Source organism: Chaetomium strumarium (assembly GCF_033439665.1).
Source record: "Chaetomium strumarium strain CBS 333.67 chromosome Unknown B0T15scaffold_2, whole genome shotgun sequence".
Classification (NCBI taxonomy): Eukaryota; Fungi; Ascomycota; class Sordariomycetes; order Sordariales; family Chaetomiaceae; genus Chaetomium; species Chaetomium strumarium.
The window spans coordinates 3,258,521-3,272,577 of NW_026944430.1; the positions used below are offsets into that span (position 1 = coordinate 3,258,521).

At 54.0% G+C, this 14,057-nt stretch overlaps 6 protein-coding genes across 6 annotated transcripts; 3 read left to right on the forward strand and 3 right to left on the reverse strand.

The window, feature by feature from the left end:
- Window positions 1-481: 481 nt before the first annotated feature.
- B0T15DRAFT_551061 (kinase-like domain-containing protein) lies at window positions 482-2,144 on the reverse strand (the record flags this gene model as incomplete). Its single annotated transcript, XM_062870263.1, has 3 exons — window positions 1,347-2,144; window positions 966-1,254; window positions 482-895 (listed from the first exon to the last, which is right to left on the reverse strand). Exons 1-3 carry the CDS (start codon window positions 1,700-1,702, stop codon window positions 482-484), a joined length of 1,059 nt encoding a protein of 352 aa, XP_062724531.1. The 5' UTR covers window positions 1,703-2,144.
- On the forward strand, window positions 2,145-2,817 carry B0T15DRAFT_117633 (uncharacterized protein). Its single transcript, XM_062861580.1, has one exon. It carries the CDS (start codon window positions 2,315-2,317, stop codon window positions 2,735-2,737), a length of 423 nt encoding a protein of 140 aa, XP_062724532.1. The 5' UTR covers window positions 2,145-2,314; the 3' UTR covers window positions 2,738-2,817.
- An 81-nt stretch (window positions 2,818-2,898) lies between these two features.
- Window positions 2,899-3,300, forward strand: B0T15DRAFT_491310 (uncharacterized protein; the record flags this gene model as incomplete). Its single annotated transcript, XM_062866763.1, has 2 exons — window positions 2,899-2,954; window positions 3,006-3,300. 2 exons carry the CDS (start codon window positions 2,899-2,901, stop codon window positions 3,298-3,300), a joined length of 351 nt encoding a protein of 116 aa, XP_062724533.1.
- A 146-nt stretch (window positions 3,301-3,446) lies between these two features.
- Window positions 3,447-5,045, reverse strand: B0T15DRAFT_551063 (glycosyltransferase family 8 protein; the record flags this gene model as incomplete). Its single annotated transcript, XM_062870264.1, has 3 exons — window positions 3,447-3,710; window positions 3,788-4,336; window positions 4,470-5,045. The coding sequence occupies 3 exons, from the start codon at window positions 5,043-5,045 to the stop codon at window positions 3,681-3,683; spliced, it is 1,155 nt and encodes a 384-aa protein (XP_062724534.1). The 3' UTR covers window positions 3,447-3,680.
- Window positions 5,046-5,743: 698 nt separating this feature from the next.
- Window positions 5,744-8,151, forward strand: B0T15DRAFT_525164 (aspartic peptidase domain-containing protein). The gene has a single exon (XM_062868826.1). It carries the CDS (start codon window positions 5,965-5,967, stop codon window positions 7,768-7,770), a length of 1,806 nt encoding a protein of 601 aa, XP_062724535.1. The 5' UTR covers window positions 5,744-5,964; the 3' UTR covers window positions 7,771-8,151.
- Window positions 8,152-10,210: 2,059 nt separating this feature from the next.
- B0T15DRAFT_483349 (uncharacterized protein) lies at window positions 10,211-13,212 on the reverse strand (the record flags this gene model as incomplete). The annotated part of the gene is made up of 2 exons (XM_062866155.1): window positions 10,211-12,246; window positions 13,101-13,212. The coding sequence occupies 2 exons, from the start codon at window positions 13,210-13,212 to the stop codon at window positions 10,211-10,213; spliced, it is 2,148 nt and encodes a 715-aa protein (XP_062724536.1).
- Between the last annotated feature and the right edge of the window lie 845 nt (window positions 13,213-14,057).

Sequence of the window (14,057 nt, forward strand, 5' to 3'; positions counted from 1 at the left end):
CAATGTCCTTGCCCTGCTAGGGGTTCATGAAGAGGAGCTGACCATCGAGGGAAAGCCCTGGGATTACTGTTACTGAGGGCACAGAATTTCCAGCAGCATGGATTGTTGGCAGCTGTCGTAGCAGTTGAGATGTGAGAGTACGGGTAGTTATCTTCTCGGTCTATTCCTCTTACCGATCCGCACTTGCTGTGGCATGGGTGTTGGTGTCGTGCGGGATCCTAAAGCTCCCGAGCCACCAAGTACTAGTAAACATTACCCCTTGGTGAGTCTTCTCCGTTGAAGGGGAGCTTACGCAAAGCTAAGATTTATGAGACTGGAATCCTGCTAACAACTTGAACTTGGTCAGAGAATTGCTAGCCGGGGTCAAGGAGCCGCATCAAGTTCGTGTCTTGCACTTTTCTTTCATTCCAAGCCAAGATACGCGACGCCGAACCCAGGCCAAAGATGTCCAAACGTCTTCATTCCCGTATGTGTCTCCATCTCATGCGTGATAACCTCCAATATGCGCCAATTGCTCCACAATCGACATCCTGGTAGACACTGATCTCCGAAGCGCGCTTTTCCTCCTCGCACTATACACACGGATTCTGCTGAATTGCCGACCCGAATGCGGTGTCGCCTGGGGCTCCGGTGCTAAATCAGGTTGTCCTTCCTTGAATGCCTTGCTCAACGCATATTGCGTCGGTGCTTCAGTCTTTGCTGCTCGAGGAACCGGCGTCGTGGCATAATCGTTGCTTCTCTGGCACAGTGTTACGATTTCCTGCAATTTCTGGACCAAGGCAGGGGTGTTAATCCGCTCCGTATGCTCGATGCGTAGCATGTCATCTTGTATCATGTTCAGGATCTCCTGAATCGCTTCCGACACTTTTGTGTGAGCCCGCAACAATTGTATTGTCTTGAGTTGAGGGCGACGTTGTCAGCGAGGTTGCAAAGAATTAGGGCCAATGTCAAAAACTTGAACTTACCTCCAGAATGGCTTGTTTCAGCGTAGTCAACTCCGTCTCGTCGGCTATGGTTGTCTGGTAGAAGGCATCCGTAGCAAAATGACCCGGCGTCAGATCGTCCTCCCTCGCCCGTCGCTGGCTGAACTTTTCAACACCTTGCCACCCGTAGAGTAACCAGGTGACAAACTCAAGGTAAGCACAACCTAGAGACCAGATGTCGAAGGCTTGGATGATCGACCTTTGCAGTAAGACTTCCGGTGGGGCGTATGTGTTCGTGTAACCAATGTTTACCACGGGTCCGCCCGATCTGCTGTTTTCGGTGTGGTACCTGCTCAACCCAAATCCGTAAGAACAAGGCGTCCCAGATGGCATGCGTCGTCATATCTTTCCTCGGCTTGGTACACTAGGATATTCTCTGGTTTGATGTCGCCATGCCTGCCATATAAGAGATGCTCGTCCCCAGAGTTTGCGTGATTGTCGTCTCCGACGCGAGCTTCATGAAGCTCTGCCAAGCCGCGAGCAAGCCCCAGGCATTGCCTCATCACCCATGGCGTGTACGACGATCCTAGTTCCAGACTCGGAACGGGATTCATGTCTTTCCAGTACCGATAGAGATCAGCTTCCGCCCACGGAAATATCAGATAGTGCCTCTCGCGGTAGCTGTAGGACGCAAGAAGCGAGATGAGATGATCATGTGGTGTCATGCTCTGCTTCTTCAGGGCTTTCACCTCCTGGTCGAAGACATCCGCCGAACCCATTCCAAGCGTTTTGAGACTGCGCAAGAGGCGAGGACATCGGCACCATCGCACCACGCAGAATGGAGATGGCTTTCTCAACCTCGGTCATCTCAGGCGAACCTGCGACCTGCTGGGCTAGACGCGAAGGACGGCACGACACCAAGGGAGGTAACAACAGGTTCATGGATAATGTTGACAGCGCTTCGCAGGATTTGTAAGGCGTGGGGTGACGACCATTTCTTCGTCGACGAGCGTGGGAAAGCGGAGAAGACCGTCGGGTGCGGCAGCATTTTCAACTGGGTTGGGCTCCCGACACACCTCCCACCTCCCTTCAGGCTTCAGCCACAAGCTGTGTCATCGTGCCGCCGTGAGCACGAAGAGTGATTGGCGGAATAACAATCAAGAAAGTCAGGAATATGCAATTATCCAAGCCCCGGACGATTTGAGAGCCTGACCCCCAATTCGCCGAACATAGCGTCTCCAGGAGCGTCGTCAGCCCAGGTGCTATCATAGATTCTGCGATCCAGCGCGCTCCAAGATCCGAGCTGAAAACCAGCTCACGATCACCACCGACCGCAATGGCAAGCGACAACCGATGCAGGAAAAAGCTCACGAAGGAGTTGCTCGGCAGAGATGGAGATTTCCAAGCCTACATCAAAGTATACCAAGACCCTCTTCGAGCTCGGCACCGTGGGATATGTTATCCTGATAGAAAGCCCATCTCAGCAAACACAATTAAGTCACGACACCGTCTTGGCAGCAGCAAAGATTCTGAGAGATAACAGCAAGTTAACGCTAGAAGTCATACAAGAGGTTGTTCAGCGGGACCTGATCCCAGGATGCTCGCCGCGGGAGTTGGACTTCCTTATGAGGATTGCAGTCCAAGCAATGTTCATGATCGACCCGAACGTCAAGGACGCTCACGGTCGGGACTTCACCATCAGAACATATCGACACGTCTCACAGCTTGCCCAAGGAGGCCATTGTAGACTTCGCGATAAGATGTTTCCCTCAGGTCTTAGCCGAGAGAGCGAGCCGAGTTGCCTTGGTTCTTGAAGACAAGAAGTACCTCAAGGCATGGAAACTCCGAGAGCGACTGGGTATCGAGTTCAGGGGCACCAACAATCCAGCCGACTAGCTTCTTTTCGATCCCAAACACCGCATTCTGTACTTGTTTCACCACGCAGCGTATCTCAAAGCCCATCTCGATCGATGCAATGCGCAGCCCGACGGTATGGCAAAGGACGCGGGCATTGCAAGTACCCGTGCAAAAGTACGTCCTCCACCGAGTGAAAACGAAACACGGCTTTTCTAACCAAAACAGGGGAACACTAAGCCCACGACTCCTCGCCGAGACGTTGCACTCCCTTCAGTCTATTCTATTCCGCTACGATGACGAGAAGTCCACTGCCATCTTACAGCAGCCGATCAAGAAGAAAGGTTTCGACGGGGGAAGACTTGCCATTATCCACGACCTGACTCGGGAACGCCCGCCCCGAACCAGCTTCGGAAGGTGGGTCTACTGGCAGACATCCGAGAGCAACTCGTTCCTGATAGCGATGCTTGCATTGCTCATCTCGATCATTGTTGGTGTTCTCTCGCTCGGGCTCTCGGGCTAGCCCCTATCGAATCGGCTAGATTTCTTAGGGTCTGGCTCGACCCTAAGCTATCCTTCAAAGCTCGTAGGGAAAAAATAGGCGCAAAGATGGCGACTTAGATGCTCGCGCTTCCTAAACTCGTTACGAAGACGTGTAGGACAGATGTTACTGTTTGAGTTGTAAAGACCCGAGGTTCACCAGGTGCCACCTTCCGTTTCCAGCTCCGTACGCCATACCTGGATCTAATGCCAAACAAGTCATTTCCCACATACAGGTGAGTCCCTGCTTTAGCTCCGATTTACGATCCAACTCGTATGACCCACCAGAGCAACGACGACCTCACCATACTGACCGTCCAAATGCCCTACCTAAGCTCGCCCTCTTCGCCTCAATCGGTGCGATCATTCCCCAGGAACGGATCCGCACACCCGCTGAAAAGTGCACAGCGTTGGTCAGCGACACTCAACGCGACGATTTCCATGGAATGGAATAGATTGTAGGAACATACCTTCCGTCTTTCCGCGAAGTCTTGGTAAAAACCATTCCACAGATCCCTCTCGGCGCAGGACTCAACGCCGTTCCTTACATGACACTTTAGCTCGCGATCCAACCTCGCCTTTTCTGGTATGTCGAGCCACGGCTTTGGCATGGGCCAGTCGGACCAGTATAAGTACTTGGCCTCATTGAAAACGGCGACTGCGTCCCACTCCTCGCGGTCGTTGCCGAGGTAAGCGGTATGCTGATCGGGCTCCCGGACATACTCCCTCACCAGCAAATCGTAAGGCCGGTAGGGGAGCACCAGCGCGCTATCGGCATAGAGGTAATTGACAATCTCCATGTCGTAGTCGTTGCGTGCCGCCTCTGCGACCCTGTCTATGACGCGCGCGAACTCGGCCGTGCTCGGCTGTATCAACATGACCTGTGAACTCAGGATCTTGGTGTCCGGGTATAGCCAATACGCGCGCGGTATCGCCATCGTGCAGGGCGGTAGCAGGAAGAGCTTGTCCATGTTCTGCAGGACTACCGAGTCCGAGTCAAGCAAGAGCACCCGGTCGTACTATGTCTGGTTGAAGGCAAGAAGCTCAGTGAAAGACTCGGCCTATGTTTCTAATAGACATAGGTTCGGTCAGCAAAGGCAGAAGCACCACGGCCTTTATTTATTTTGTAGAAGAGAATATACTATCACTAACGTCCCGGTATTGCACCTCGATAGGTACTAGCTGCGTGCCATACTCATCACGGGCCTTTATTACCAAGCGGGCGTTATCGCTAACGATACTGTCCCATGCCGTATCGGGGTTATACATATACAACGGGTACATTAGCATACGGTCTGCTCGGCTTCTGACGTGCTGCAAACGTTCGAAGAGCATGACCGAGTTACATAGATAATGGCTATCGGTAACGTATTGCGTATAAGCAAACCGTGACCAGTCGACCTTGCTCGCATCTACGATCAAATCCACTGCCGGCGCCGGCGCCGTCGTCTGTTCGTTCGAGGAGGCTCCCCCCTTGGCCCAGCTAGAGGGGATGCGAGCAAGCGTATCGTAACGGTGGCCAGAGACAACCAGAATCAACAAGACCGCAATCGGCAGACATATGCGCAGTCGTCGCGAAGACTGGATGTCAGCGACGCTGGGGCAGTTCCTCGCGGCAGTCTTGCGTGGGCCAGACCGGTTATCATCTGTGGCAGGTGGAACATTCCCATTGACAGGAGAGTAGGAGGAGAACTGCTGCCAGGAGGAGCTGAAGTACCTGGCAAGCATCTTGAGCGGCCGTCGAAACCGAAGCGTGGTTTGCTTTTCGATATCAGAGAACACGATAACTACGATGAGGAGAGAACTCCAGGTTTGTCGGCGGGCTCAACCCTCAGCGTTTGCCAGGGCACTTGCGGAGACGCTGCGCCTTGGACAGGGGGTTGATGGGGCTCTCCAGTCAGGCGGCATGATGATCAATACGACAAGGGCGTTGACAGATCACGACAAAATCACACGCTAAAGCAGCCGAGGACGGCAAGGAAGGGGCTCTAACGGCTTGGTTCGTTAGCGCCCGAGTTTGGCGCCGGCAAGACTTCCGCGTTTCCGCGCCAGACTGTGTAGTGCGTTTGGGGTATCAGCGGACGCCGGCACAATGGACAGCTAATATACCTAATGTTACCGCCGACAATTCGGTTCCAGGTTGCTGGAAATCAGCAGCCCATGAGCGTCGAGAAATTTCGGCGCCAAGACTCACAACACAACCAACAACATAACCTGGAACACAGAAGTTGAGGAGACACTGTGTGTTCAACGGCCTCCCAGGCCTGCGAGATGAGGTCGGTGAGCCCAAAGTGCCCATTACGCGCGCTGCTGTGGGCATGCCTGGTAGAATTCTCAGTGTTGATACGCTGTGCCACGAAAGACCCCTTGTCTATGGATGGAGCAAGCCTGCAAGTTGAAGGCGCGTATGAGAGTTTGTTGTGTGGTTCTTGCGGCAGGGCTGGAGGCAGTAAATGATTCAAATAACCAATGTCGAAATGCACGGAACTGCACGGGCTTTCCCTTTGAGTTTGCCCAACCCTCGCTAATGCGCTCGTTCATTTCCCATCCCGACGTTCTTTTCGTCACATATACCAATCTCCCTGTTCTCACTGCCACTCGACTTCTCAGCAGGACAACCTGAGACTGAAGAGGCAGGCAGGAGATCATGATCCCCCCTTCCAGCCGCCTAGCACTCTTTACCATCGGCGTCGTGCCCTATGCGTTGGGTGCCGTGGAACCGAGACAGGCAGTCTGGTCCAGCGAGACATTTGGGCCGGACGGGCCCTGGAATGCCGTCGAGGTCTCCCTCGGTACGCAGTCCAAAATCGCCCTCTTTCCTGGCCGCATGTGGAACACGTTCGTCACGACGACCGATTACTGCACCATCAACAGCTCTGTTGCCCATTGCGTATCGGGAGCCTACAACAAGGATGAGGCGGTTGAGGAATCCAGGGCCCGCCCGGCCCAGGATATCGCCTTCAAGCAGCCGACCCAGGAATTATACGCCGGTCTTGAGGCAGGTGGGGACTCTAGCCTGTATCTGGAGTCGATCAACATGCTTTTCAAGGACGGTATCATCCAGAACCATTCGCTGGCCTTGATTGACTCGGCACAACAGATGTTCGCCTATCCGGGTGGGACGTGGTACCCCATCTTTACGGGGTGTCTCAGCGTCGGAGCACCCGAGCGGTTCCAGGTCTTCGCCGGAGACGGCGCCAGCATGCCAACCCTTAACGCAAGCATGATTCCCTGGGCCCTCAAGGACCAAAACATGACAACGTCTAGCTCGTTCGGCCTGCACTACGGCTCGGCCACATCAGCCGCAAAAATGACAGGATCCCTCCTCTACGGCGGCTACGACCGCAACCGCGTTGTAGGCAAGACGCTCTCCATCGACGGCGACTTGTTTAAGCCCGTCACGTTGCAGGATATCAGCATTCGCGTGATCCAAGGCAGCTCCCCCTTTAACAGCGCGACCGCCATATCGGGTCTCCTCGCCCAAGGCAATTCCTCCATTAGCTCGGCCGGTCTCCCCGTCATCCTCGACCCCTGCAACCCCTACCTAACCCTGCCAAAATCCACCTGTGACAGCATCGCCGCCCACCTGCCCGTCTCCTACAACGCCTCGCTCGGCCTCTACCTCTGGAACACCTCGTCCCCGCGCTACGCCCCGGTCGTCACCTCCGCCTCGACCCTGTCCTTCACCCTCATGGGCGCGAGCAACACCGAGTCGCTCACTATTCATATGCCCTTTCGCCACTTGAGCCTAAACCTTACAGCTCCATTCACCGCCACTTTCGAACCTATACCATACCTTCCCTGCTTCACGGGCGGCATCGGTGCCTACGCGCTGGGGCGTGCCTTCTTCCAAGACGCCTTCGTCGGCGCCAACTGGGAGAAGCGCAAAGTCTGGCTCGCCCAGGCGCCCGGGCCCAACATACCCGCGGGTGTGAACGCAGTGAGCATACAGCCCGACCAGGATGCGATTGTGGCCGGGGGCAACGACTGGGAGAGGTCGTGGGACGGCTTCTGGAAAGCGCTGAGTGCCGAGGAGGCGGACGGTACGGAGCCGGTTGATACTACTAGCATCGATACTGGGACAGGGACAGGCACCAATGGTAGTGGTGGTGACGGTACTGCGCCGGGAACCGACGAGAGAGGTTCCCAAGGCCTTTCGACTGCTGCGATGGCGGGAATTGCGGCTGGCGCGGCTGTCGGGGGCATGGCTGTGGTTGCGGCCGGCGTGCTGTTCTGGTGCCGGAGGAGGAAGGCGAGGGAGCCGAGGCAGTCGTTTGCTCCTCCCACAAAGCCCGTGGCTGCGCTCTCCCCGGCTCACGGTGACAATTATGATGGTGCGAAATGGGAGCCTTGGGTTGGAGGCTTGTATGAAGCGCCGGACTCGCGGAACAGGGTCCACGAGATGCCTGGCGATCAACCGATAGGCGCGGTTGGTTTGGGGCTGGCGCAGTAATTCTTTTCCAGATACCTATCTTGTTTACGTTGTTTTCCCTAAATATAATTGGCGTCACTGTCGGTATCTACCTGTTTCGTAATATAGGATCATTAGCAGCAAGTAAAAGTGCCAGGAGCGAGAGTGAGGAAGGAAGCGCCCCGTAGCGAAGCGGCGGGCCGTCGCGACTGACGAACGAAGCGACGCCAGCAATTTTGGGCGGGGCATTTGGCTTATTTGGACACTGTGTTTTTAGATGACAGCGAGAGCAAGCGAAGCGATAATATCCTGTCCGGAGGCTAACAACTCGAATTTCTAACAACTGTCTAATCCTATATACCGGAACTACCCAGCCTAAACCTCAACGTCTGAACTGTCGGTTATATACCCGCTAATGCTACTCAGGTTATCTTCCTCTTGCGGTGCATCTAAGAGATACAGCTTCCTTGTCTCGTAATCTGTGATCTTGAGCTGCATGCTCTGTACTGGTATATCTCGATAGATCCTGCTCCGGTCGAATGGCGCCTCGAACATCAGACCCTCTAGTGTCTTGACCCGGGAAACCATAACGTAAGATAGCCCAGAAGCGAACTCCGGCGCGGAGATATTGTAAACCGCCATGTCAAGAGTAATACCCTGTAAATTATGACCCGTGATCGCGTAGCAGACGAGCAGAGGAAACTCCTTACGGTAACCAGTACCGGCTTGTCATGAACCAACCATATATGGCGGCCGGGTGGGGCGCGACCCCGGGACCCCGGGCCAATGGCCGTCGGGGACGGCAAGATCACCAAGATCAATCGGGAGTTGGTGATCCCGGTGAGCGGCTCACCTATGATCACCGGGCCGAGGTCATCGCTGGTGATCCAGGCACGAAGGTACCTAGGGAGGAAGCGGTATATAACTCTACCATTCTGTCACTCATTCAGATAGCTAGCTTCCTCAGTGAGCAATTCAAACAGTAGTCTTTACCTACTGTGTAGACATTGCGACTTGCATTGTTGTGAACCTTTTGGCTTCACCGAGACTTATAGTCCGACTTGCAATACCTTTGACCAGCGAACCCTTTTAGAGATAGGACTGCCCGTGGTTTCGTCACAAATGGCCTATACTATCGTACGGTGAGTTCCACCGTTATAACTAGTAAAGAATTTATTTGGAACTGAATAATCGTTCTAGACCTATATTATAGAAGATAGAAGAGTAACGTACATGATAAGCGAGTGACCCAGACAAGTGAATGACCCACTCTCCACTACCCTACACACATTATCCTCAATTACAAAACAACAGAACTATCAACCAACTACAATTACATCAGAAACGGCTGAATCAGATGCTTCTGCAACCTCCTAGCAAGTGCGGGCATTATGACCAGGCTTGCCGCATACACCACAGCACCGAACCTTCGTACAAGCCCCCCCTGTACCACCACCATCTCGCTGCATTTCTTGTGCCACCTCCCCAACCATAGCCTTTTGGTCTAGTAGATCCTTTGCATCTTCCACTGCAAGTGATCCTCCAAGCTATATACGCGTTCTTTTGGCTCTTCGGCGCTTGCTTAGTGCCTCGTTGGCCTTGCGGAGCGAAGCATTCTCTGCCTATAGGAGAGCCACCTGGTGCATTATAGCCATTGTACTCTTTGTCAGCTGGTCCATAGCAGCCAACATCGAAGTCGGGGAGCTATTTTGGTAGGTGGCAATGCGAGTCTTGATGAGCGTTAACTATGAGTTAGCTTCTCAGGTGTTGTATAGTGTCTGGAAGACCCAAGATTGTATAGTGCCTGTGACGACTAGATGCAATTGAACAGGGTCAAGCCGGCTGTTGTTGTCATTCTATTTCGTGAATCTAAGGTTGAGGAAAGGAAAGAGAAGTTCTGAGTCGGTGGCTCAGAACATTACACGAAGATATTCCTGATTTGTGGGTCATGTGACCGGTGCTCCACAACAGCCGTCAATCAGGGAGGTCGTGGGTTCGACCCCCGCCTGGGGCGACACCCATACCGACCGTGACACGCACACGAAGGATGGCGAGCAGCAACGGAGCGACGGAGACGCCCAGCAAGCGCCCTATACGGAATGGGTGAAAAGAAATGTTCTAGACCTATACTCATCTGGTTGTCCGGACGGATCTCTACAGAGTTGGACAGGAGTCGGATAGCGGAAGCTTTCGGAGGGCGCCTGTTTCAGGGATGCTTGCCCCTAAGGCTTCGCAACCATGGAAAATGAAATCAAGGAGACTGGAAAACCTGCCGAATCATGTCTCAAACTGTGCCTGTTTCACTGAATCATATTTGTGATTCTAATCGTTTGTTTGGCTCTAAGTAACAGGTTTGTCTGATTATCTGAGCTCGAAAAAAAAAAATGAAAAAAAAATGAAAAAAAAAAAAATGAAAACAGAAGAAAACCCTGCTTAAGAGTAGTACTACTAGGCTCCCATGATGGTCCAAGCCAGGTGCTGATCACACTATACCAACCAAGTGCTGCATCATCCAAGGCCTCTCCTCTATGTCTTTGTCTCCCCGTCTGGCAGAAAGCCGCTCATATCGGTCTCCCAAGATGAAACGCTCGGCCCGTTCGTTTAGTGCGTCTTCCTTCGACTTCGTCCACTCCTCACCAGCTTGCAAACCCAGAAGCTCCCGCCTCGCATATGCCCAATTGGTCCATTTCCAAGGCCATGCAAAGTCGGCATAAAACCGCGCGACACCGTCCTCGCCCCCAAGACAGTCCAACGATTCCAGGATACGGTTGTATCCGGCAAGCACTTGCTCTCCCTGTTCTCGAGAGAGCTCGTAGCGATGGTCGGGTCCGTCGGGCACATGCGATAACGAACCCGCCATGGTCAACCGTAGTGTGAGACCAGAAGCTCTTATTTTGTGCTTGACCCAGTCGACGGTTGCAATCCAGTCCTGTAGAGCGGGATGCCCGTCGTCGGGCCAACACATATGATTGTATGGCGGGAAGATCAGTTCGAGAGAGCGGAGGTAGCCTAAGCAGTCGGCGGGGACCACCTCCCTCAAGAATTGGCTCGCTGCAAAACGCTCGTACGGGTAGGCACGGAGTTGTACTTCGCGCTGGTTGCCCAACATTACCCACAACCAGTCTGGGCGGTGCCAGGCTGGGCGGTTGTTGTCCTGAACAGGCTCATAACGGACATAATCTTTGAGAGCATCGCAGGGGTTGTATCCTCTACTGTCGCTGACAACGAACCGATTACGAGAAAAGAAGACGAACTTGGCGTCTTCCGAAAGAGCACGGCAGACGAGGAACAAGGGCGTAGGCGGGGTCCAGCATCTGCAGGCGGATGAGAACGCGGCGTGTCGAAGGCGGCAGAAACAACCGATGGAGCCATGCCATACTTCGTTGTCCGGCAGCCGTATACGTTCCTGGTGATTGCATCCCCGAAACTGGCATCCATGGTGCCAGTGATCGTCGGAGGGGTATGGGCATGGGAAGTCGCCCCGTGGGTAGCAGCCTTCGGCGGGGTATCGATACCCGCGATGTCGCCTACTCCACATGACTTCCCTCCAAGGGGTGATAAGGTCGGTGTACTCGAGGATGTGAAGACGTAGCTCATGGGGGAGGCTGAGGATGCGAGGGCCCGACGACGGACTTGATGGGGGTTCCGGCGTACGGCAGGCTTGCAGCGCCGCGTTCCTTGCGATCCGGGTGAGTTCAGCATTCGGACTTTTGCAAAGCCGAATGTGACAGTCCTTTAGCTCCGGAAGCGAAGAGAGTGGCGCGAGAACTTTCGTCACGGAATCCATGATGTCGGCCTCTTGTGGATCAAGGTCGCATACCAAGGCAAGCCGAAGGCCACCAGGCTTGATCCTCGAAGATAGGTAATCTGCTGTCCGCCGCCATTCGTCTAGCATCGGGCCGGCCGTAGAGCAGGAGCTCCGGAGTGGCTTATCGTGATGGACTGTATGATGTGTCTGGCAGCGGTCCGGTTCATGCAGACCATTGAATCTTAGGTCGTCGCAGCACTCGCCGCCCCCCTCGTTTGCGCTGCGGTGATGACAAGAAGCCTGGTTCAGCACGATCTTGAGGCTGACCAATGACGCAAGCGACGAGGCGGTGAGGTTTCGCACCGGCTGAAGCGACGGTTCGACGTCGCGCCCGGGTCCGCGCATGTGTCTGTAGTGGATGACGAATCGGTTGGAAGAGTACAGCAAGGCGGACGCTTCGCCGTAGATGAGGCGGCAGGAGAGCAATAGCCCGTGAAAGTCGAACTGCTTCAACTTCTTCAAGGACCAGCTGTCTGGAGTCACTGGACCGTCCAGGTCAAACAGCATCGGTAAACCATCCCAACGTGCTACGCCAAGGTGCAGGTAAATGCGGCGCCGAACGGAACGGGGAAGGCGCAGAAGGAAACAGGGACTTGAAGAATGAGACGCGCCATGCAACGGCGGCGCCATTTGATTTTGGGCACCTGTGCCCGACGCAGTCGAAACCGGGTCGAGCAGGAAGGTCGTATTGAGAACGGCGTGGATGGAATCTTGGCGATGTGGGATGTGGGACGTAGGATGTAATTGAACCTGGTTTGCGTGGTTGGCTCGGGCGGGGTTAGGGTTATCACGCAGACTTCAAGTTGCTAAAAGGGCACTCACTCAGAGTGTGTGTGGTTGGACTTGGGAACTGGTTACCGTACGGTCCTCTTCAGGTTTGCACGGATACTAGTACTAAATAAGTACATTAACTGCACCTTTTTTATCGGGAGTGCGTATTGTACATCTCCCTTTTATCTCGGCCTCATGGGAGTTTTTAAGAGCACACCATAATCAATTATCAACATGAAGCTGGTATCTGTTGACTCGGGGTCTCAGACTTGTCTGATTGTTCTATGATCAACACTGGTTGGCATTAACTGGGGGAGCGCGCATCTCGGGCTGTATATCACGTCGCACAGAAGTCCTTGCATGTCAACAGTCAATCCATTACCTAGATCATTGAGAGTCAATCATCCAAGCGAGGAGAACTGCGCCTCAAGGTATAACCGTATAGGTGCATCATGCATGATACATGTTGGTCAGATCAACATGATCCAAACCACGTTGGCACGTACAGGCCCCAGACCTGACTTCAGATCAATAGTCGGTACTCACCTTAAGTTTCAGACGAGACAGGACTAGCCCAGGCCATGAACCCGCAACGAAGCCGTGTAGGTCAAGTAGGCAACGCCGCAACCGGCAACCCTTCACGGCCTGATCTGCGCCCTGCACCCCAACTGTCCAACGTTACATTGCCGCACTGGTACATGATAACATTAAGCCAACAGACGGACAGTAAGTGCAGGTTGGTATTAGACGAGACCGGCGGGCCAACTGTAAGGACCGCAAGGCCGCAATCAACTGAGCATGATTTCAACTTTCAAGTCGAGTTTCACCCTGCAGGCTACCGGTATTGCGAGTGCCAAAAGTGAGCGGGAAAGGGATGTCACGCCAGAGGCCTTGGGGGCCGCCATGGTTGTCCCTGGGCTCGAGCAAGCCGCCATGGCTCCCGTCAAGCTGGATAAGCTGAATGAACTTCAGGCTCGCCCGGTTTCAAGCCAGGACTGTCCTCGTTTCTGAAGTAACCTAGGGCCAACAGACAGTAGGCTCAGGAGTCAGCTGGAACAGGGAGCTGCAGCCGAGGACGAGCGTCTTCGCAAGACTGTGTCGATGCTAGGATGAAGGGATTCGAATATAAGTTGGGCCACTCCGCTCAACAGTCAGTCTTCTGATTGCCAGCAAGCATCAGACGTCTGATACACCAGGAAACCAGGGCACTCTTAACCTTTTGCTACTTCTGGTCTTCTCGCAGGACGAGAGACTGATTTGCAGATTCAGCACATCGCACCCGACACTACAACAACTCCTCCTTCACTCCTTCATCCTCTCGACTCTCGAAAGCACTCGTTGAACGAGTATCGTAACTCACCGCCTACAGCATCACAGCATTGCCTGTTTCAATATATCTTACCTACTGTGTCGAACTCACTCGCTAGGAGGCGAGTACGTTCCTTCGACCCGACGCTCGCCCCCCCCCCTCCCCCCTCCTCCTTTTTCAACCGAACGCCCGTCGCCGTCGCCCTCAAGCCAGCTTTTTGAGGTATGCAGGAAGAAGACTATTCAGATCACTGGATGTTCAAATTCCCGGACAACAATCCGAAAGGCGGAGCATGGCACAGGAGAAGGCAATATCCCCAGTGGAAAGAATCTATACCGTGGATAGCGCTCATGAAAGAAGCTGGACACGCTTACCACTGGGTCAGTAACCATCGTGATGCTTGGACCAAAGGAGGACCCGCCACAAACGGGGCATGTCTCG